Source organism: Thalassophryne amazonica, chromosome 8, assembly GCF_902500255.1.
Source record: "Thalassophryne amazonica chromosome 8, fThaAma1.1, whole genome shotgun sequence".
Lineage (NCBI taxonomy): Eukaryota > Metazoa > Chordata > Actinopteri > Batrachoidiformes > Batrachoididae > Thalassophryne > Thalassophryne amazonica.
Genome location: NC_047110.1, coordinates 23843240 through 23867811, shown reverse-complemented (window position 1 = coordinate 23867811; position 24572 = coordinate 23843240). Strand labels below are relative to the sequence as shown.

Here is a 24572-nt window from a genome sequence, read left to right as displayed (position 1 = left end):
TCCAGGCACATCCAATGGGGAGGAGTCCATGGGGAGGATCCAGCACACACTGGAGGAATTATATCTCCTGGGTGGCTTGGGAACTCTTCCCCAGAAAGAGTTAAGAGGATCTTGGCAGTGGAAGTGTAGGATAGAGTTATTTAGTCTACTGCCATCATAACCCAGAGCTGGATAAGCAGCAGAGAATAAATGGGTATGTCAGAAGCTCAGAAGTATGACAGATCAGGTTAGCTTGTGGATCTAAAGGTGCCTTGACACTTGCATGAATTTGATCCGCGCACTGGTACGCAATCTGCTGTGCCAGAGAGTAAACTCATTGTAAACCATTGTAAACTGTGCAGTTTTGTGCAAGTGCGCAAAGAAAATTCTGAAATGTTCAAAATCTCTGGCACCCATTAATTGTGTGAGCTTGAACCTTGCGCAAACAATTAAAAAACACTGTGTGTCAATGCGTGTCACTGCATTAGCGCAGCGCATCACATCTGAACAATTAAGATGAGATGTTAAAGCTATCATAAACGTAATAAAAAAAATAAAAAATTCCTCTGTGATTCCGGAAGCAATTAGCGGTGTTTTTCATCAGTGAGACCTGAGAGCAAATATCCACTACGAAGTAATTATTTTATAGAACACAGTGTCCAGCAGCTCAAAGTGCAACATCCAGGGGGACACAGCGGGTGGCATTGACACGACGAATTGCACGGCAGTGCGGGGGTTAAATACTTGAAAATGTCAAGGCACCTTAAGAGCATAACAGATATCAGTAAGTACTTTTGACAAGTTTTATTCACCAAACAATACTGAAAAAATTGTTGTTTGTCTCAGGTTAAAAGTAATCTGATTTCACAATTTATGCATAAAAATAGCCCAACTCAGAATTCAAAAAATGGAAATCTCTCCAACAAAAACAATTGCAGTGTAGTGAATAGGTTCAATTCGGTCACAGAGTTGGGCAGGTAAGTACAGTAAGGCTACAGATCATTCAGGCAGCAGCACCTTTGGCTGTCTGCCAGAGCCAAGGATAGCCACGTTTCCATAGAAACACGAACATTGGTAAGAGTGTGGTGATCGTATACCAGGAGCAGTGACACATACTGTACAAGAGGTAGCAGAACCAGGAAAAAACAGCAAACTCAGTGGGTGCAGACGGCAAGCCACATACAACGGCGCCACCTTGCTACGCCCACTAAGGAACTACTAAGGAAAAGAGATATTACAGACATTACAGGCATCTAGTCAACTTTATTTAAATGTTCCGAGGTCAAAATACAAACTCTGGGGTGGTCGTGCTTTTGCGGTATCTGGCCCCAGACTGGAAAGGGTTACCTTCTGATTTCACACTATTTCTGAGCTAGTACTTTTAAAAATCAAAGCTCAAGACTTATTAATTTAAACTGGCTTTTAATACCTAGTGGTGCTGTGCCTTTTTAACTCCATTGTATGTTTTATTTTTGTGAATTCTTGTTGTTTGATTTTACTGTAAAGCACTTCGGACACCATCTGGCTGCTAGTGAAAAATTTTGTTCAGCCACAGGATGTAGAGGTGGAAGTGACTTTGACTTGTGAGGTTTTAAAAAGCAGTGGAGGACCATATTTTGATGAACCTGAGTTGCATTACAGGAAGATTTTCCATTAAAGGATGGGTCACACCAAAATCATAACAATTTAGATTTAGGCTGTTAGTGACCATCTGATGATCCTTCCGATTACTTCCGTGACCGGTTTCAAAGTATATGACATTCGCAACAAACAACTACAGAGACGCTGACAACAAAGTACAAGTGACATAGCTGTTAGAAGCGTCCCCGCGTGCTCTTCAATGGAATGTAGCTGCTAACGTTAAGGACCGAGGCACAGATTAATTCCAAAGTTTACATAAGTGCGATGTCATGTTATTATGACTCGCTTTTTAAGTGATAACCATTAATTTTGATATGCAGTCACGGTGAAAGCAGCAGCTCTGAGAAGTTTTATGTGCACCTGACATTTTCCAATGTAACAAATCCATGTCCGTGTCAGGAAGTCTGTTAAAAACAGCAGCATAGAGATGTCCCTCATCCATGTAAACCACCATCTGCACAAACCGCACGTCACCACACTTTTAGGTGCCAAAATCCAACACTAAAAAAGTTTAACAGTTTCGAGGTGAAGCGTGTCATCTCCTGTCTGTAAATCCTCTGTAAATCTGAGCCATCACTTTCGAATGAAGCTCCGAAGCTTCTCATTTTCCCTCTGTCACTCATGGGGATCTTTCTGCTCATTCTAAAATGTGCGTCACAGGCATAAAAATGCCAAGAATTGATGAGTGAGGCATTTTCCAGAAATGCACCTGCTAACACTCCGAGAGGAATAAAATAAATAAGCGCTCACTAATTATCGCACGTGTGTGGAGAGGCTTATCCCATTTTTGCTAATTTATGGATTAAAAACAGTGTTATAGGGTTATTTATTGAAATTCCTAAAAGTGTTACAGATTGATCTGAGTGTTAATAGGTGTAGAAGCCAATCACCCATTCTAGTTGCATGAATAAACACAAGTGCTCCACATGGCAATGTAGGAACTTCACAACTCGAACACTGGATCCTCTGATCCCTTGCACTTTAGGGCCCTGTCCCACTGGGGAGAGGATTAATTGCGCATGAATTGAGTACACAAAGTACAGTCGTTCGTTGTCGTCCGCAACAAAAATGGCCAAAATGACAAATGTCCCAGTATGACTTACGGATATATTAATAATATATAGCAAATATATGATGAACAATCACGGTTGTATAACGCATGTAGTGAGGAAACGGATCAGACGCATTGCCATTATCATGATAGTATTACGGGTGTATTATGATGCATCGCGCACATGTTGTGTGTGCACGGCATCTGCATTGTGGTCATAAATGAAGCACACTCAGGCCATTGGCATCACTATCCAGCTGTGAACGCATCTGATGCAAAGCAGACGTAATAAAAATGCTTTATTCGTGGCCAGTCTGTATGCAGTCGCTACAACTTATTTTAGTTCGTGATGTGGACATGATGGACACGCAAAATATCCGTTTTACACACTGTCCCAGTCCGCTGCCAAGCCGCAAATCCCTGTCGGTTGCGGATATCAGCAGATGACAGCAAATATACAGCGCATAGATTGAGTATGTTTGTGTATGTATTGAGTATGTATGGAATATGTAAGGCGGATGTCATCCGCAGCCAAAATTTTGTGCACTTCAAAAATCCTAGTAATGGAAAATGTGCATCTGCGGATAATTGCGGATGTGTGCGGGGGTCAGCCGACTCACACAAGCATGTTTCATGCTTATTGCGGATGTTAAGCGAATATGAGCCAATTTTGTGCGCAATCCATACGCAAATCCTTCTAAACGCCAGTGGGACAGGGCCCTTACATATGCATCATACACATCAAGAATGGACATGGTGTCATCTTCTTCAGGGACATCCTGGAGAACATGAGATGGTCTTGTTGAGCAGAGCAATGACGTAACTTTAATGGCTTTGGCGTGGTGCTTAGGATCTAGGCTCATTAATAGACTTCCATCGCATTTTCTATAAGACCTTGTACAGGATTTTGTGTGTGTATGGACAGCTCTGTTGTAGTGATGGCCTGACATTACTTCATTCAGCGGTCCTGCAGCAACAAGTTTCAGTTCTATGATGACATCTCTGATGCCTGACTGATGGAAACATTTTCCAGTACATGCAAGCAAAGACATGCATGTGGGGAATTTACCAAAACAAAGAACTAACCTCTTCTAGAAAACTGGGCTTTGCCATCTTATCTGCTGCGCTTTGGAGTATTGCTTGATCAAAGACCACAACAATTGCATCCAACTTCAACTTATCTGCTATATGCACACTACGCAAAAGATGGTGTAAACTGTTGCCATTTGTGTAGGTCTTGCATCATATATTGCGAGGTAGCAAAATGATGACTTCTCAGGAGTAGATACGGCTGACACAAGGCTATTAAAACCAGTCCAACCAGGTCGAAGAGAGTCAAACTTTGGCAGTTAGGTCAGGCAGTAGGCAAGGTCCATCCTTAAGATCACTTTCTGTATGGTACTGCTACAGAGGCATCAACATCAGCAAAGCAAGGGTCTTCATGTTTTCCACAGTGGAATGACTGAAGCTCTGTCATTGGAGGGTCCACAGATTATTGCTTGGTTTTAGAAATATAAGCAGATGCCATATGTTCAGAGTTAAGGGGATCATGCTGAATAATCACACCATTTGTATTATGTGTGGTTCCATTCCCACTGAGTTTCCTCCCTGAAGTCGTTATGGTCCCAGACAAGGAGAGTTGGTGTGAACCTGACGCCATCAGGAACCAAGCTGTTTCTGGAGGCCTGTAGTTTTGCAAGAGCTGTGTCAGGCTCAAGTACAACGGAATGGGAAACTGAATGACCAAATGCCACTGACAAGGCCTGTGACTTGAGATGATCCCATCAGGTGATGCATTGTCATTCCCATGGCAACATGCTTTGGAATTGATGCAGATTAAGAAGATTTACATTTATGTTCGACACTTGTGGGGACCATCCAGCCCTTAGCCACCATATCTGAGGCACCAGTCACTGAAGTAGTTAAATTGAATAATTCAGTTGGAATCATTTCCTTGATTCGATCCATGCTGAGGCCAAATTCCTTTGAGACCATGTGCTTCATATACGACTTTCTTCACTGCTAATGCACTGTGATACAGGTTGTTCCTTGCCTTATGCCTTATCATGCCTTATCACTATACTTTGGAATAATATACTTTGGAATGTCCCAGTGATTCTATTAATCAAAAAAATTGTAACTCTAACTCTAAAAAATTGACTGGTCCCAACCTTAAGATCAAATTTTATTCTTTGACATAAACAGGGCTATTCTGGGAAGGCAAAACTGAATGCATTTTCTAAAAAAAAAAAAAAAATGCAAAGGTTATATGTATTTGGTGACCGCAGCTAGTCTGCTCTGTGTCAGCCTGATCCCGTCAGCTTTCAGATATTAAGCAGTGCGGGGCCTTGGTTAGTACTTGGATGGGAGACCTCTTTGGAACACCAGCGTGTGTGTTTCTCCAGGTTACACTGGAGTTGCGTCAGGAAGGGCAACTGGCATAAAACTTGAGCCAAATACCACTGCAAATCTGCTGTATCCGCTGTGGTGACCCCAGACAAAAACGGGAGCAGCCGAATGGACAACAACAACATATGTATTTGGGGTCCCCTGAACTACATAATGTAGGCCTATCTCAAACCTTGCAAAACTTGTCAGTCTCTCTCCTCCCTCCCAACCCCACCCCCCCAAATCTCAACATTATTTTGTTGAGATTTACAGTTGCAAATTGAGAGGGAATGTGAGTGAGTTTGTCAACTATAAATCAGTCATAAAACTGGCGATATAAAACTGGCCGATAGTAGCAGTACTCTGGCTTCAATTGCTCGTTTTCAAAGATTTCTGAGTTTAACAGTGCAATGTCTCTCTCCTTGCCATCTAACTTTTTCCATTGTTTACAACATTATAGAAATTTCTGCAACTTCAACTTGCTGTTGTAAAGAGTGAAATTTCTCCCAATTGTTCACAAATGTGGCAAATACATGTCCTGTTTGTGTGTGCTGCCATGTTGACTCTGAAATTTGATCGTTCACAGGTAAAACGCTGATGTTTTGGTTTGTTATGGTATCGAACTAGCTTAGGCTCAAATTACTATACCGCCCTCTCTTGACTAATCAGAAAAAATGCGAACACAAGAAGTATTTTTTTTTCTCTGTCTTTCAAACCTTATTTTTCACATCACACAGCAGCTTTTAAGGATGTCAACATCGAAATATTATTTATATATTTTTAGGATTCATAGCAGCAAAAAAATAAGTTGGCAATAGAAACTCCCAATAAACCTGCAAGATAGAATTTCTGGCCCACGCCATTGGCCCACGGTCTAATTATATTTTTGTCTGTTTTGGGATAACAGTGTAAATTTCATGCATGGAACAATCATCTGGGCTAAAAAGAACAGTTAGCATCAAGTTTTACTACCTTACAAGAAGACAAATAGCACCAGGACCTGAAAGACTTTAACCTTTGTTCTCCTACAAAGATGTTGGTGTTGCCAAATGCCTCTGTTCAGTGAACTCATTACTCCATATGCTCTTCTCAGGCACATTTCAATCTCAAAAGCTGAAATACATGAAGCATATAAGACCCAGAAACATGTATATCACTGCTGAAATAAGTGAATGTCTCTAAGTTCAACACACTTTGACCACATGCAGATACACGTCTAATCGCTGAGTCCAGGAAGCCATTAAAAGCCTGGATCTTCGTCTTGATCAAGGTCAATTGCAAACCCAGTCACAGATTCTGCACTCAGCTCTCAAGTGCTGCAGTCAAGTAATTCTGTGCCCACTCATTGCAGTTACATTGTATATTTGTATATGCAGTATATTGCATATTTTTGTGATTGTTGACTCCTCAGCTCCTCACAGCCATTGCTATGGATTCTTGGCTCACATTAAGCTCTTTATATTTGGATGTTTGCATTTCAGGGCTCTCGGTCCAGTGGCAAGCTGCACAGCTTTGGGAAGAGAGAGCAGTCCATTAAGCGAAACCCCAATGTTCCAGTTGTGGTGCGAGGATGGTTGTACAAACAGGTAAGGAAGGACACATTTTAAAATATGTGCAGATTTTAAAAACAAAAAATCCTCTGTGATTCCAGAGCGATTAAATGTGGTTTCATCAGGCATATTCTGAGAGCAAATGATTAATCCACTACAAATAATTATTTTATATAACGCAGCATCCAGCGGCACAAAGTGCAGCATCCAGCAGAATACAGTGGGTCGAATTGGCATGACTGTGCGGCAGTGCATGGGTTAAATGTCAAGGTGCCTTTACCCTTCTGAAGTGCCTTGAGGGGACTTGCGTTGTGATTTGTGCTATATAAATAATTTGAATTCAGTTGTGATGCAAAACCCCAATTGGTGCCTGAAATAGGCTGTAATAGGTGTTAATAGGTGGTGAAATATAGGTAATTTTGAAAGTTTTAAACGTGTTCAAAAATTTGTAATGCGGGGACACATCCTCATCAAAACAGTGACTAGTCTAATGGTAATTTGTGCAGATATGGGGTAATATTTTGCAAAAGTCGGGGCGTGTGAACGATGCGAGCATTGATTGAATGAGGCATGGAGTGTGACGTAAGGATGTGGCCAGAGCATGTGTAGGGCAGCATATTATATGAAACTGAGCATCAGCTCATCTCTCACTCCACTGTTGCATACTGGACCTTGCACACAATGTGTCTTTATTTTTTTACAGATGGCTTTGTTATTATTTGGTCAGTCCTTCTTGAAATGAATGTGGATTTGGCTGCGCAGATGTTTTTGTGCAAGACTGCAGTGTAAACTAAAATTAAAATACAATGCAGATTGAGTTTTTTTTAAGTGAACAGCATGCGATTTTATTGAAGCGGGATGAAATTCACCTGTGAAGTGTAGTGGTTAGTTAGACTCACAGTTTGCTGACCTCTTCAGTTTGCTGACCTCTAAATCCCCTCTGGAAATTGAAGATGCATTCACAATCCCACGAAAAGCATGCCACGCTTGTTAGCAGAAGACAGCTTTCAGTTAATAACATACATTTTAGTTTTGTGGTATAATTCTTATTATAACTGCTGTTGTTAGTGCATAGACTGTAGTTCTGTTGTGCGCATTTCCAGAAGCTCTCATGTCCAAGGCTGCATTCATATTTGTTTGTAGTTTGCACTAACTGACTGTTTAATAATATGACACACAACTTTAGGCATCAAGGGATGCTAAAGTAAAGGGTCAGATTTCCTCAGTTTTATAATCGAGATGTCAATCTGGACCAAAAATCTACAGTGGGAGACCAGCTTTAGTTGCAGCTTCATGCATCTTTGTGTGATTATATCACTTGTCTTTCTCTCTCAGCTTTCAAATACAGCATTTTCAACTCGAGAGCATAAAAGATGCAATGGGCAGTAAAACATCTCTGGTAGTGTTAGTGAATCATAAACACGTGTGGATGAGCTTCCACTTACTGTCGTTATTGTTCATTCTCTTAGTCTTTATGTTGAGCTTTTTTGCTTTTTGTTGCTGTATCTGAATTCCTAATTTTCCCCCTGCTGCTTACACGTCTTCTGTTTCTCAGCTCGCCCTTTATCTTCCTCATTACCCTCTCTTCCTATTTCATATATCTATTCTTTCTCATTACCTTCAGTCTGCACTGTTGCCTCTCTCATTATTCATTCATTACACTTTTATTTTGTCTGTGCAGGACAGTTCTGGAATGCGTCTTTGGAAGAGGAAGTGGTTTGTCTTGGCTGATTTCTGTCTGTTCTACTACAAGGGTGAGTCCTTGATAAAGTACTGTCAGAATTTTGTCACGTGGAAAACATGGCAGAAAATAAGTCTGGAAAAAAAAAACATGCAGCTGATGGTAAAAAAAATGACCACCTCAATGATACATAGAGCCCCACTGATTCCAATGGAAATGATCTTCCTTGCTTATAGAAAGGATGTTCAAGGTGCCCAATCACAGAAACTGACTCAAGTCCTGGACCTGGACTCTACCATGCATTGGATGACACCTCAGCACCTCACTTGTTGCCACCCTGCAGAGACAAAACCCTTTGTGCTGTAGATGGCTTTCCCCCTTCCCCTTCATTAAGCCCCTTTCACACCGGGGCTGCTTCCAGTTGCGTCATGCGTCGTCATGACAACGCCTCGTGGAAGCAAAGCATGTAATTGTATTATTATAGTAGTTTAAAACACTGACATGACAGTCTGACCTGCTTGATGCTGGACATGTGTGAACAGTGAACAGCTGTGGGGTACCTCAGGGTGGATCATACTTGTCCACTTCCATTCCCAGCAACACTAAAGCTGCTATTTTTAATACGGACACTGTGGTGATGTTTTTGCTAGCAATTAAATAAATAACATAATAATAATAATAATAATAATAATAATTAAAAAATTAATAAGAAATGTTTTAAAATCTGGTTAAAATCTGGGGTGTGGCCTTGATAAGAGCTGATCTTAAGCAAGAAATAATGGCAAATCTCCATCTTTTTTGAAAATCATACATGCGACTGGTCGGGATTCCTTTGCCTTATTCTACAGCCAACTGCAGTCCACCAGTCGTTAGTGGGCTTGCAAAATCAGTGAAACTGATTGAAAGCTGATAGTCTAGTTCCTACTTTAGACATGTACACGCATCTTTTAGGAGAGGATAACTCATCTGTTCTAGACTAATGTGACCTCAATGAACAACTTGGGATATGTGCCGAAATCTCTGTCCAGGACAAATGGGCTGAAAATTAGAGTGCCTTATTTGAGAGAGTGGCATCAGCTCAGAACATGGTGCACTGAACTACTGAATGAACCTTTTATGTTTTCTACATTTTTTTAAATCGTTTAACCACATACAGCAACACATCCAGGTACAGGTACTATCAAAATAAATATAAAAATAGTTAAGCTATCAAATTTACATAAATTTACAATTTATGATGATTTATTTAATTAATTTAAAGCTTTATTTATGCAGCTGCACAGTTGTAATTCCGTGTCATGCAATGATGTGCGTGACAGTTTAAAGTTCTCCATCGCTGGATTATGCTTTATTCTCGACTAATTAAACCTCAACAACGGTAATTATACAGCTGTATAATTACCGACTTCATGCTGTAAATGTGCAGACTTTTCTGATCCTTTTAATCAGCATGTGCACTGCAAAAACTATCATAACGTGATGGCAGATGAAGTAGTGAAAGCAGAAAAGTGTCAAATCACAGCCTTTTGTGTGTAATTTAACAGGTGCATGTCCAGGTTGCGGGTCCGAGTCTGAACACAAAAAATAAACTGTTGGGTTTTTAATCACAGAAATGACTCCGGCCCCACTTTAGTCAGAGTGTCAGAGCTGAACTTTAATTTGTATCTCTGTTAGTTTGCATGTCCAGACTGCTCTGGGTTTTCAAATGGAAATAAATTGCAATCGGACGGGACATTTTATCCAACATGAGCGAAAAATTTGTTACACAAAATCCATTATACGAAATCCATTATATGCGGTGTTTATTACATTGAAAGCAATACAAAAACACTGGGGCTGTTTTTGTCCGGTGACTGCGAATATCTGGTTTATACCATAATGATTTAGGTGAGTTTTACTGTACATGGGACTGAACAATAAAAGCTTTGACGATGAAGTCGCTTCCATCCAACACGGCTGATTTTATTTTCACAAATTTTTCTTCTGTTCGGATCTGAAGGGAATCTGTACATCTTGCATCTTGAAGCCCTTGTTGTGTCCGTTTGTGCCTCAAAATGCACAACAACCTGTCATTTTCAGTGATTAAATAGATAAAATAGCTGGATTTGCATGCAGACAAATTAACAGGGAACGCTATTTTGGCAGCAAGATGGCATTATGAGTGACGTGACCATTTTTTTTTTTTGACTCGTCATGTCGCTACGCTCTCATTTAAGACACTCTACAGAAAATGACCACACCCTTTATTGTCCCGAGTGTTACTTCAAATACACCTGTATTTTTGGGTTGCTGGAATCCATTGTTGCAAGTACTACAAATGCAAGGGAGGTGATTGCTGCAGAAACCCTAACACTGAATGAGCATAATCTTCATATCTGGATTTTGTTGTGTTTACGTGTTTGAAAAATAAACAGTAATGTGGTGTTATAAGTTGTATTATTGGCTGTTGGGAATTTTCCCTGATAATCTTTCAAACATTTAAGATCTCTAGATACTGCTGTCTGCTAAAGAAACACATTTTGTTTTATATTTTTTACTTTAAATCAATATTCCATTGATAACAGTATAACTGAAAGTAAAATTTCATCATATTTGGCAAATGTTCATTTTCTTTCGATGTATTACCATACATCGACCCACTTATCTTTGCCATTTTTTCTTAAAATATCAAAAATAAAACTTTTACACTTTTCTATGACCCTCCCTAACATGTAATGGTCATTCTGAACATTATGAATACCTTAGAAAATTTCCAGCTGCTACAGTTTAGAAAATACAGCTGTTTTTGAAGTAGCACTCGGGCGTGTTGTTGGGGTTGTCTGCCTGGGTGGTTGTTATGTGGTACCTAAGGTAGGTCTGTGGTGTCTAGGATGCGTAAATATGTGACACCTGCTCATCTTCTCAGACCTGATTAGAATGAACCCAGTCTAATTAATGGTGGCATGGTGACTTAGTGGTTAACACTGCCTCACAGCAAGAAAGTCATGGGATCGCTTCCTGGCCTTTCTGTGTGGGGTTTGCATGTTCTCCACATGTCTGTGTGGGTTTCCTCCAGGCACTCCAGTTTTCTCCCATAATCAAAACATGCTTATTTAGGGTCTGCTCCTTTCTCTGCCTATGACCAAGGCAGCATCTCTGCTCTGGAGTTGGTCACTGGACACCGAAATATGTACAATGACAATAAAAGGCTGTATTAGTATTATTATTATTATTATTATTGTTATTGAGAATTTGAATTTGAATTTATTAGGCACCAATGCAAAAAACAAACACTCATTTGCAGACCACAAAATCACACAACAAAATATAAAATTAAACAAAAGTTACAGGAAAGAAAGAACAAGAAAACAATAAACAATAAACATGGTGCCCGAAAAGTGTAGGCAGAAGCAACGCTTATCAATACCTACACCCACTCATACAGTCAAATCAACCCAGGCTAGATGCCAGTTCATACACGTTCATTTCCAACAAAGCCTGAACAGTAGTAGCTCATAACTACCGCTGAGGGAAGTGAGTATTTCATAACAGCTCCTATTTTGTTCTAGTTACCCCAGTACATTCAATAGTAAGAATTTAAATGAAGCACATTACAACACAACTCAACGTTTTCCATCAGATACATATCCGTCAAACACCATTTCTTTGTATAAATATTTAAACTGATTGATATTTGGACATCGTTGGAGTTTCTCAGGTAGCTTATTCCATTTTTTTGGGCCACAAATAGAGAGACAGAAGCATTTCCTGGTCGTCCTTCCGCCTGCAATTTTAAAATGATACAAACCCCTTAAATTGTTAATTAGGATTTCAGCTTCGACAACATAGGAAATCTACCCAGTAGGTCTCAAGCAATATATTGTCTATTCAGGGTTCCTGCAGTTCCTTGAAAAGTTTTAAAATACACTGAATTTGTTCATTTAAAAATAAGGTAATTGTCATTGAAAGGTTTTAAATCAGGTTTTCAGAAGTCTTAAAAATGCAAGATAAGGGAATTAGGTTTTTATTCATGTTTTCTTCTGACATTACAGTTGAGAATATCAAAATAAATGGCAATATCTGTTTATGATTCAGTAAAAGCCTAGTCTAGTATTGCTACCCAAAGTGATATAGCAGAATCAAGATATCTCTGGTTTGTGGCAGGAATGCTCAAATCAGAGACACTTTCAAGTAGTTAGATGTAATGCACAGTTATTGGAATGCTGCTGTTAAATTCATTCCAACCGGCACAAAAAAATACTGTATGTGCATATGTGAGTTTCTAGATGAGCGTGATATCTTCATCCTAATTTGTAGCCTATACTCTTTAATTTAGTTGATGATAGGAAATGTTCAAGTTTCTATTTTTCAGTCTAACAGTTAAAAAGTTGAACACTGAAAAACATTTCTACATCTTAGATCTTGTCTTTGGAGCCATCTGTCTCTGTGATAACTGGACTCTATATGTCTGTGGTTGCTTAGCTGTAATGTTTCTCTCTGCATGTTTGACAGTTGTGTTTTATTTTGTTATTGGTATGGTCAAAGCAGATGGTGACTTCACCGAGTCTGGTTCTTCCTTACCCGTGTGTAGCACCTTGGAGTGACATGTTGTGATTTGGTGCTACATAAATAAATTTATGTGAATAGTTAAATTATTCATTTATCCAGTTTTTTTGTTTGTTTTTCTTTTTTCTTCAAAATGGAAATCGCATGGAATAGCATATTATTTTCAGTGGCGTGCATGTGTGTCTGCGTGTGTGTGGGGGGACAAGACAACTCAAAAGAGGCTGGTGGGTGGCTTGTGGGAATACTACTTGTATTGAGGAATAGAAGTGAATGGGGGATTGCATACCCGCCATATTGGATTTTGGGCACGCAGAAGATTGTGGGAAATGTGTGCCTGCTACAGATACACACAGGAAGTAAACAAAACGCTGTGATTGCTTGTTGTCTCCCTGGATGCTTCAATAACCATCTCAGGGATAAACATGTGAACACCTATGTTTTTCCTAAGAATGCAATGCTTAGAAACAAGTGGATACACAATATTGAAAGGGCTGTAAATAAGTGAAAGTTTATTAAGTTCAAGCTGATTCAACCCATCGAGACTGCAGCAGCCAGAAAACTTACATGGTAGAAACACCACTGGTTTTTCCACTCAAACCACTCCATCAAAACCACCACCTTGTCCACAACTTGAGGCAAAATCGCATCATAAAAAGTGCATCGGCCATCTGATGCCTTTCAATAAACTTAGTGTTACAAATACACCTATTGTATTTATTTTTCTCTTTTCTCCATATTTTTCTCATCATTATGTAGCTTTCCTCCTCTTTTCTGCTTGTACAGACTGCAGGCCTTCTTGCTGAATCACATTTATGAATGAATTTATATTCATTCTAGAATATAACCCTTGTTGATCCCAAATTTGATCTGAGAGTGATGGTAAGCAGATGTGTGCAGAATAACAATAAAAACAAGTGGTTTTGGTGTCTGTGCTTTTCTTTTCGCTCTTTACCTTGTGTATTGTCCTTCAAGTTGTCCTTTGCTCAGGCAATTTACATAAATTTGTTGAAGTGTTTCAGCATGAGCAAAGTGCTCAAACTTCAATTTAAGCTTCCGAATGAAGGAAGCTCATGTGCTGTAGGCTGTGGCTTGGGTTTGTACAAGAGTACAGTAAGCTGAAGACTAGAATTAGTCCGTATCACTCAGCAGCCCACCTGCGTGTACTGAATGTCCACACATGGCTTCACATGAAATCTCATCCTGCCCTATCAACAGGTGCTGCGGGACTAAGATGGAACATGTGTCATTGGGCGCCGTAGCCAGATGACAAGGCATCCATCATGACACTGTGTTAATGCTGCAGACCGTGTTTTCCTGCCCTGCACTCCAACCCCCCAGGTGCTGTGGCTCATCACCCCTGCCACAGTCCAATGGGAAAATCAAACCGATTTCTCATTCTGACAAGTAAAACCATCATGGTGCAAGTAAAAGTAAAAGAACCTTCTTTCAATTGAAAGATGGATCATTTGTGTGAAATTAATCCATGTCTTGAATAAGTCTCCACCATTCTGCCTGTGATAAAACATCAGAGGGAGCTTCAAAGGCAGAAATCAATCCTGTAACACCCCCTACGAGCTGTATGTCACAGGCTGCCTTGACCACTTGTATTCTCTGCAGCTGTATGCACATTTAGTCATGCTGTGTTCATAATAATTCAGCACGGCATCTTTGATAATTATCAAAGCCACTGTCATTTAGACGTTCCAGGTAGGTCCTAGTTTTCAGTTAGAAATATATGTACCTCTATGTTTTGCTCGAGGATACCGCTAAAACATCTCTATTTTCCTCAGGTTGTGTCACTTTGTTGAACAGTGACAAGTTAAAGGATTGACTTTTCTCTAAAACAGTGGTTTTTAAATCAGCTCTCAAGGACCACCTAACCCACACATGTTCAGATGTCTCTTAGTACTTGATTGGTCACATAATCAGCTTGTGGCAGAAGCGGGAGAGATAGAAAATGTGCAAGATAGGGACCAGTTTGAGAGGCACTGCTCTGCTAAAAGGTCTCAAATTTGAGTCTCTTTGATTGCTATATAATATGAACAGAGAAATACAAAGACTGTTTCTCTCATGTAACAAGAACACTGTCAGTAATTTGCCTTAAACAGCATTTCCACCTTCATAATGTTTAACAACATACATGTCTAACCGTAGGCTAATCCATCTAAGACTTGACGAGTCCTCTTGGCATCTTGCTAACGTTAGGCACCACACTGGTATGATGTGATTTGTTGTACACACTGCTACTTTTTTTAAAACCCTACGGTCAGATTAGCCAGAAATGAGTGTGACAATCAGTTGCTGTCATTGTATGATGGGCGTGCCCAGCTGATTTGGTACTTTAATGTTTCCCATATTCCTCTGGTGGCCCCCTGCACTTCTCAGAATGCACTGCGGCGCCAGCAGAGCTCCGGCGTCTCACAGCGCATGTAAACAATGGCTAGTGAGGATGTGGATGGCGTTGAGTCAGCGAATTCACGGGCGATTATGTTGATGACACGTTCACCCACGTTGAGAGGGTTATCTAGAGGAGGTGCTATGCCCCGGTGTTGTCTTACTTCACAAGGTTTGTTTACATTATGCCCTGAACCGGAACTCTGCTGAAACTGACCTCTCGCGTGTATCACGGACTTCACAACTACGAAACAGCAAATATAGTTACTTGGCATTTACTGTGCATAATGTCTAATGACAAACAAAGAATGGGAACACAAAATTGTCACTTTGAGCTTATCTTCCATGCTTAACTGCTTGGTGGAACAAAGTTTGATTGATTTGTTTCAGTAAACCATGGGTTACCTCCGTGCATCTATATGCATGCAAACATTTGTGTACAATGTCTTACAAATCACCTCCTGGGCAGTTACAAAAATATAGTTTTCAGATGTGCCTGTGTTTATTTCATGCATTTACAAAATGTATGACAAAAAGTACCAAACATGCTAGATTTACACATAAATACAATACATGCATTTATAACTTCTTCTTAAGATAAGATTAGATAAACTTTATTACCTCCGCCAAGAGGTTATGTTTTCGGTCGCGTTTGTTTGTTTGTCTGTCTGTTTGTCAGCAGGATAACTCAAAAGGTTTTGAATGGATTTTGATTAAATTTTGTGGAGTGGTTGGGAATGACAAGAGGAACAAGTGATTAAATTTTAGTGGTGATCTGGATCACGATCTGGATCCAGGAATTTTTTAAACGATTCTTCGCCATTGCGGGATAGGGGGAATTTTGACATTCTAGTTTCTAACTCCACAAAACCAAGGCAGAAAGGCTTGAAAAAAATTAGGGTGTAACATAGTCAAATGTTCTATCAACCAACAAAGTTTGGTAATGATCGCATCCGGATTCCGGATCTGGTGATCCAGAATATGCAAAAATATAGGGAAAATAGAAAATGTGTCAGTGTGAGGTGACAAATGAAGCTAGAGATGCACAACTAACACCAAATTGTACCTGAATCTGTACTGATTCAGTAAGGTGTCATCAGATTTGATGTAGCTTCAAATGTTATGGAGCTAGATCCAGAAGAAAACCGCCATTACCGAAAAATTATTTCTATACATTAACTTTTGAACTAATAAAGACATAAAAGTGATTCCAAGTTCTAGTGGTATGTTTTCATGGTCAAGGATGTCAAATATAAAGGAAAGAAAAGTGTATGTATCATAGTTTTGGTTGTAACACTGAATTGTTGAATAGATCACTGTGCCAAGGAAGGAATCTCTTTAGGTCAGTGACCCTATGGCCTTGGCGGAGGTTTGCACTCTCTGAGTGCTTCTAGTTGATATATTGATATTAACTTTATTTATATATTGCAGTGTTTGCTGGTAAATGCATAAATAGTGGTGTGAAGAGACTGCGTAAAAATAGAATATTATACAAATAATGAATGTTTACGAGTGCAATGGTAACATTTCATTAGGTGAAAGATGGAATGTTCCATTCGATGAGGCTCCAGACATTCATTATTTGTTTTATATAACACCTAAAATAGAGCCTTGTCATTTGATATGACCAAAATTGCACGGTCAATGGAACACAGTGGCAAATGGTAAGAATAATCAGTGTTACATGACACACCAATCATATGACAAATATCTATTCAGGTGTTTATATAAATTATATCAGTATAGATATAGTAAAATTATTGCACAGGATAAATTTGCACATATGTGCATTTAAAAAAAGCACACAAAAGTGCCGGTAGAAGTTGTGAATAGTGTAAAATCAGCAGGTGGTTATAGTGTTAAAGACATGAGGTATATACAGTCTAACAGCAGTTGGAGTGAATGACCTGCGGAGGCGATCTGTTTTGCACTGTGGGTGCAGCAGTCTGTACTGAAGGAGCTGCTTAAGGCTCCCACAGTCTCATGTAAGGAGTGAGAAGTGTTGTTCATAATTAATGTCAGTTTAGCTAACATCCTCCTCTCACTTAGCACCTCTATGGGGTCCAGAGTACAGTCCAGGATACCACCTGCCCTTCTGACTAATCTGCTGGAGTTTCTTCCTGTCCCTCTCAAAACTTCCACAGCCCTTGCAGACCACAGCGTAAAGTATGGTGGATGCCACCATAAAGTCATAAGTTGTCAACAGTGTCCTGCACACAGCCAAGGACCTCGGTCTCCTCAGTAGGTGGAGATGACTTTGGCCCTTCTTGTACTACTGCAACAGGCTGCCACTTGTGTGGCCATCTTGGATGAATTCAGTTGCAGCAGCAGCTGTGGTTCATTATCATTGTCCATTTGTTATAATGATGCAGCTACATCTCATCAACTCATCCTATAATTATAGTAGATTTTGGTATTCTTTCTCCCACAATGTACAAGCCATGATTGAGTGCTGGTAAGATCTTATCAATCCATTTACATGTGGTATCATGTGGTTCTGGCATAACATATTTGTGGTATTTCGAGGTTGACGTGATAATTTGTGGTGATTTTGATAACATTAGCATTATTGTCAGTATGTGGTTGGCGGGCCAGTGTTCGCACCAGTGTATTGTAGTTTGTGGCAGCCCTTTGGCATTTGGTTCAGCTTAGAGATCTTCACAATTTGCGAAAGTATAAACTTCGCTACAGTGTGAACGTGTAATTTCATGCTTTAGGGTAATTTTATGGTAATTATTATTTTATTATTAAAACTTTATTTAACCAGGTCAGTCCCACTGAGACACAAAGATCTCTTTTCCAAGGGAAGCCTGGCCAAGAAAGCAGCTTAAAAACATTAAGTTTCAGGAACACAGAATCAGACAACAATAAAACAGACAAATACAATCTGGTGACATCATGGAGTGAGGCAGATACTAAGTCCCTCATAATGTTTTTAAATGTTCCAAGAGAAGTTAGTTCCCTCAAGTTCAAAGTTCTCTGTAGTGAGTTCCAGGCAGCAGGTGTGAAGTACATGAAGGATTGCTTACCTAACTCAGTGCGAATTTTGGGGACATTGAGCAATAGCAATCATTGGAACACAAGGAGTAAGTGCTCTGGGTTCTCGAAATGTAGCCACATAGATATTGGGGGAGTAGACCTAAGATCGCTTTGTAAAAAAAAATGTGCCAGTGTGAGAGACGACATGCAGCCATTGAAGGCCACTCAACTCTGCTAAGGTGCAATGGTGATTGAGGGTTTTGCAACATGTAACAAACCTCAGGGCAACGCCATACATGGAGTCCAGAGATAGGAGACAATTTGCAGGGGCATGCATATAAAGAAGGTCGCCGTAATCCAATAAAGGAAGAAATGTGGCAGCTGCTAAATTCTTCCTAGTGGCAAAGGTAAAATGATAAAAGAACCCCAGTTTAGCTTTAGTTTTTTGATCAGGTTGTCTATGGCAATGGAATTATAATCAAAGCAAATTTTAATGGTACTCAAAATATGGCGATTTTGCTGTCATTTTAATTTCATTACCATAGAATTACACTTTTTGCTTGTGACAGTGATGACATGTGAAGCCAACTGTGATCAACAATAAAAACCTGTTTTAACAAAGCAGCAAACAGCTGCTGGAAAGTCATAGTCCATACTAATATGTTGTGTTCCTGACCTCAACATTGCAAATTGTTTAATTCTGTTAAAAAAAAATGCATTCTTTTTATTGATATTACGCTAACCAAAATTTACTTTGTGGCATAACCAGGTCCAACGTCAGTCTGTTACGGTTAAGCAATGATCAGATTTATGCAATTACACTGGATGGACTGCAGGTATTTTGTGTAACTTAACCACAGTTGTACAGAAAGGGGAATGCATTTGGTATGCAGTTAGTGTTCCTTCATCTAAAAGCCCCCTGACACTTGCACAACTTTGATGCATGAACTTGCACGCACGTCATCGTGATGATCCCACCAGCTGTGTTCCCAGGTGGACGATGTACTTTGTTCCACTGGCTGCCACGCGCTGTGTGCTGGATGCTGCATATATAAAATAATTATTTTCTTGCAGATTAATCCTTTTCTCTGAGAGCTGTCTGTTGAAAATGGCTCTAATTGCTTCCTGAATCACAGAGGACCGCTCCAGCTGGAGCTGTTGTCACGCGCGCTGAACATTGTGGAGAAAGCATTTGGAGCCATCTATAATGGTGATTGTCATGTTTACATTGTCATAGCTTGGTAAAACGGTTGCATGTTCATTCCTTCTTGTGTGCAGCTGTTAAAGTATGTTTGTGATAGATGTAACACCTTGTTATAATCATTCAGACGAGGTGCACTCTGATGCGGTGCGCTGACACAATCACTCGCACTGTTCAATTCTTTACTTGACTTGACGAGCTTGGCGAGTAGATCGCTTAATGTTGCACAACATTTCTGCGTGAAAGATTTTTTTGAACATTTCAAAATTCTCTTTGCACAATTGCACGCACCGATGCCCCTCTCACATTCAGTTTATACCTGTTAACGACATGTTTACTCTCCTGCATGACACAGGACATGCAAGTGCGTGCATCAAAGTTGTGCAAGTGTCAGGGGGCCTTAACTTGTCATTTAAACTGGCTCAAACCAAATTCCCAAAGCTTTTAGGCTGGCTAATATCTTTCTATTAGCATGAGAAATAGCTGCTCTGCACCCCTGAGTTGCTCACCTACAAGACTGAGTGCTGCTTTGCAGAAGTGACCAGAGCATGTTCAACAGAATTACCCTCAGCCTAAAAATAGACCACCGCAACGCACACGAGCACACACAGTCAGTGCAGACGTGCAGACAGACAAAAACAAACATATTGAACATGCACTGACGCGCACACACTATGCAGTACATTCACAGATTGTTGACTCCATTGTGACAGAGTTGGAACTGCTCTACATCTTTGAATCATGCTCGGCCAGCTGCCGTCCCTCCTAATTAGCGCACACACGTGTGTGTGAGCACGGACATGTGTGTACTATTTTCCAGCCATAAATGCCTCCTCCCAGTGTTGCTTTCTACAGTAATTTATATGTGCAGTGCCTGAGAGAGCTGCTTTTATTCTGAGTGTTGGAAATAGAGAAATGATGGAATACAGGTTCATGAATACAGTATAATTATGGGGGTTGTATTTGTTTTTGTTGTTTATTTATTTTGCATGTAAGAATGTGCAAACAGCAACAGCACAACAATATCACAGTCTGTAGAGACAGAGAGCGGGCTATCACTGATATGTTCTCTGTTTTTTGTGATTACAGTGTTTAAATTTTACCACCGTTATATTTTATAAATGTAAAATTTAAAAATGAAAATCGAGGAGAGACTTGGAGTAGAGCTGCTGCTTGTTTGCTTTGAAAGAAGTCAACTGAGGTGTTTCGGGCATCTGGTGAGGAAGGTGCCTGGTCATCTTACTAGGATGTCTTCCAGGCACATCCAATGGGGAGGAGTCCATGGGGAGGATCCAGCACACACTGGAGGAATTATATCTCCTGGGTGGCTTGGGAACTCTTCCCCAGAAAGAGTTAAGAGGATCTTGGCAGTGGAAGTGTAGGATGAGTTATTTAGTCTACTGCCATCATAACCCAGAGCTGGATAAGCAGCAGAGAATAAATGGGTATGTCAGAAGCTCAGAAGTATGACAGATCAGGTTAGCTTGTGGATCTAAAGGTGCCTTGACACTTGCATGAATTTGATCCGCGCACTGGTACGCAATCTGCTGTGCCAGAGAGTAAACTCATTGTAAACCATTGTAAACTGTGCAGTTTTGTGCAAGTGCGCAAAGAAAATTCTGAAATGTTCAAAATCTCTGGCACCCATTAATTGTGTGAGCTTGAACCTTGCGCAAACAATTAAAAAACACTGTGTGTCAATGCGTGTCACTGCATTAGCGCAGCGCATCACATCTGAACAATTAAGATGAGATGTTAAAGCTATCATAAACGTAATAAAAAAAATAAAAAATTCCTCTGTGATTCCGGAAGCAATTAGCGGTGTTTTCATCAGTGAGACTCTGAGAGCAAATATCCACTACGAAGTAATTATTTTATAGAACACAGTGTCCAGCAGCTCAAAGTGCAACATCCAGGGGGACACAGCGGGTGGCATTGACACGACGAATTGCACGGCAGTGCGGGGGTTAAATACTTGAAAATGTCAAGGCACCTTAAGAGCATAACAGATATCAGTAAGTACTTTTGACAAGTTTATTCACCAAACAATACTGAAAAAATTGTTGTTTTGTCTCAGGTTAAAAGTAATCTGATTTCACAATTTATGCATAAAAATAGCCCAACTCAGAATTCAAAAAATGGAAATCTCTCCAACAAAAAACAATTGCAGTGTAGTGAATAGGTTCAATTCGGTCACAGAGTTGGGCAGGTAAGTACAGTAAGGCTACAGATCATTCAGGCAGCAGCACCTTTGGCTGTCTGCCAGAGCCAAGGATAGCCACGTTTTCCATAGAAACACGAACATTGGTAAGAGTGTGGTGATCGTATACCAGGAGCAGTGACACATACTGTACAAGAGGTAGCAGAACCAGGAAAAACAGCAAACTCAGTGGGTGCAGACGGCAAGCCACATACAACGGCGCCACCTTGCTACGCCCACTAAGGACTACTAAGGAAAAGAGATATTACAGACATTACAGGCATCTAGTCAACTTTATTTAAATGTTCCGAGGTCAAAATACAAACTCTGGGGTGGTCGTGCTTTTGCGGTATCTGGCCCCAGACTGGAAAGGGTTACCTTCTGATTTTCACACTATTTCTGAGCTAGTACTTTTAAAAATCAAAGCTCAAGACTTATTAATTTAAACTGGCTTTTAATACCTAGTGGTGCTGTGCCTTTTTAACTCCATTGTATGTTTTATTTTTGTGAATTCTTGTTGTTTGATTTTACTGTAAAGCACTTCGGACACCATCTGGCTGCTAGTGAAAAATTTTGTTCAGCCACAGGATGTAGAGGTGGAAGTGACTTTGACTTGTGAGGTTTTAAAAAGCAGTGGAGGACCATATTTTGATGAACCTGAGTTGCATTACAGGAAGATTTTCCATTAAAGGATGGGTCACACCAAAATCATAACAATTTAGATTTAGGCTGTTAGTGACCATCTGATGATCCTTCCGATTACTTCCGTGACCGGTTTCAAAGTATATGACATTCGCAACAAACAACTACAGAGACGTCTGACAACAAAGTACAAGTGACATAGCTGTTAGAAGCGTCCCAGCGTGCTCTTCAATGGAATGTAGCTGCTAACGTTAAGGACCGAGGCACAGATTAATTCCAAAGTTTACATAAGTGCGATGTCATGTTATTATGACTCGCTTTTAAGTGATAACCATTAATTTTGATGCAGTCACGGTGAAAGCAGCAGCTCTGAGAAGTTTTATGTGCACCTGACATTTTCCAATGTAACAAATCCATGTCCGTGTCAGGAAGTCTGTTAAAAACAGCAGCATAGAGATGTCCCCTCATCCATGTAAACCACCATCTGCACAAACAGCACGTCACCACACTTTTAGGTGCCAAAATCCAACACTAAAAAAGTTAACAGTTTCGAGGTGAAGCGTGTCATCTCCTGTCTGTAAATCCTCTGTAAATCTGAGCCATCACTTTCGAATGAAAGCTCCGAAGCTTCTCATTTTCCCTCTGTCACTCATGGGGATATTTCTGCTCATTCTAAAATGTGCGTCACAGGCCTAAAAATGCCAAGAATTGATGAGTGAGGCATTTTCCAGAAATGCACCTGCTAACACTCAGAGAGGAATAAAATAAATAAGCGATCACTAATTATTAGCACGTGTGTGGAGAGGCTTATCCCATTTTTGCTAATTTATGGATAAAAACAGTGTTATAGGTTTATTTATGAAATTCATAAAAGTGTTACAGATTGATCTTGAGTGTTAATAGGTGTAGAAGCCAATCACCCATTCTAGTTGCATGAATAAACACAAGTTGCTCCACCATGTCAATGTAGGAACTTCACAACTCGAACACTGGATCCTCTGATCCCTTGCACTTTAGGGCCCTGTCCCACTGGGGAGAGGATTAATTGCGCATGAATTGAGTACACAAAGTACAGTCGTTCGTTGTCGTCCGCAACAAAAATGGCCAAAAATGACAAATGTCCCAGTATGACTTACGGATATATTAATAATATATAGCAAATATATGATGAACAATCACGGTTGTATAACGCATGTAGTGAGGAAACGGATCAGACGCATTGCCATTATCATGATAGTATTACGGGTGTATTATGATGCATCGCGCACATGTTGTGTGTGCACGGCATCTGCATTGTGGTCATAAATGAAGCACACTCAGGCCATTGGCATCACTATCCAGCTGTGAACGCATCTGATGCAAAGCAGACGTAATAAAAATGCTTTATTCGTGGCCAGTCTGTATGCAGTCGCTACAACTTATTTTAGTTCGTGATGTGGACATGATGGACACGCAAAATATCCGTTTTACACACTGTCCCAGTCCGCTGCCAAGCCGCAAATCCCTGTCGGTTGCGGATATCAGCAGATGACAGCAAATATACAGCGCATAGATTGAGTATGTTTGTGTATGTATTGAGTATGTATGGAATATGTAAGGCGGATGTCATCCGCAGCCAAAATTTTGTGCACTTCAAAAATCCTAGTAATGGAAAAATGTGCATCTGCGGATAATTGCGGATGTGTGCGGGTGTCAGCCGACTCACACAAGCATGTTTCATGCTTATTGCGGATGTTAAGCGAATATGAGCCAATTTTGTGCGCAATCCATACGCAAATCCTTCTAAACGCCAGTGGGACAGGGCCCTTACATATGCATCATACACATCAAGAATGGACATGGTGTCATCTTCTTCAGGGACATCCTGGAGAACATGAGATGGTCTTGTTGAGCAGAGCAATGACGTAACTTTAATGGCTTTGGCGTGGTGCTTAGGATCTAGGCTCATTAATAGACTTCCATCGCATTTTCTATAAGACCTTGTACAGGATTTTGTGTGTGTATGGACAGCTCTGTTGTAGTGATGGCCTGACATTACTTCATTCAGCGGTCCTGCAGCAACAAGTTTCAGTTCTATGATGACATCTCTGATGCCTGACTGATGGAAACATTTTCCAGTACATGCAAGCAAAGACATGCATGTGGGAATTTACCAAAACAAAGAACTAACCTCTTCTAGAAAACTGGGCTTTGCCATCTTATCTGCTGCGCTTTGGAGTATTGCTTGATCAAAGACCACAACAATTGCATCCAACTTCAACTTATCTGCTATATGCACACTACGCAAGAAGATGGTGTAAACTGTTGCCATTTGTGTAGGT

The 24572-nt window shown here is 40.2% G+C and overlaps 1 protein-coding gene across 1 annotated transcript in view; it reads left to right on the top strand.

Annotated features, from left to right (window-relative positions):
* Window positions 1–24572, top strand: part of LOC117515357 (pleckstrin homology domain-containing family A member 7-like) — a 502114-nt gene that overhangs the window by 332156 nt on the left and 145386 nt on the right. Inside the window, exons 6-7 of the mRNA XM_034175889.1 lie at window positions 6541–6645; window positions 8291–8363. Coding sequence (XP_034031780.1) covers window positions 6541–6645; window positions 8291–8363 — 178 coding nt within the window. The remainder of the gene's footprint in view (window positions 1–6540; window positions 6646–8290; window positions 8364–24572) is intronic.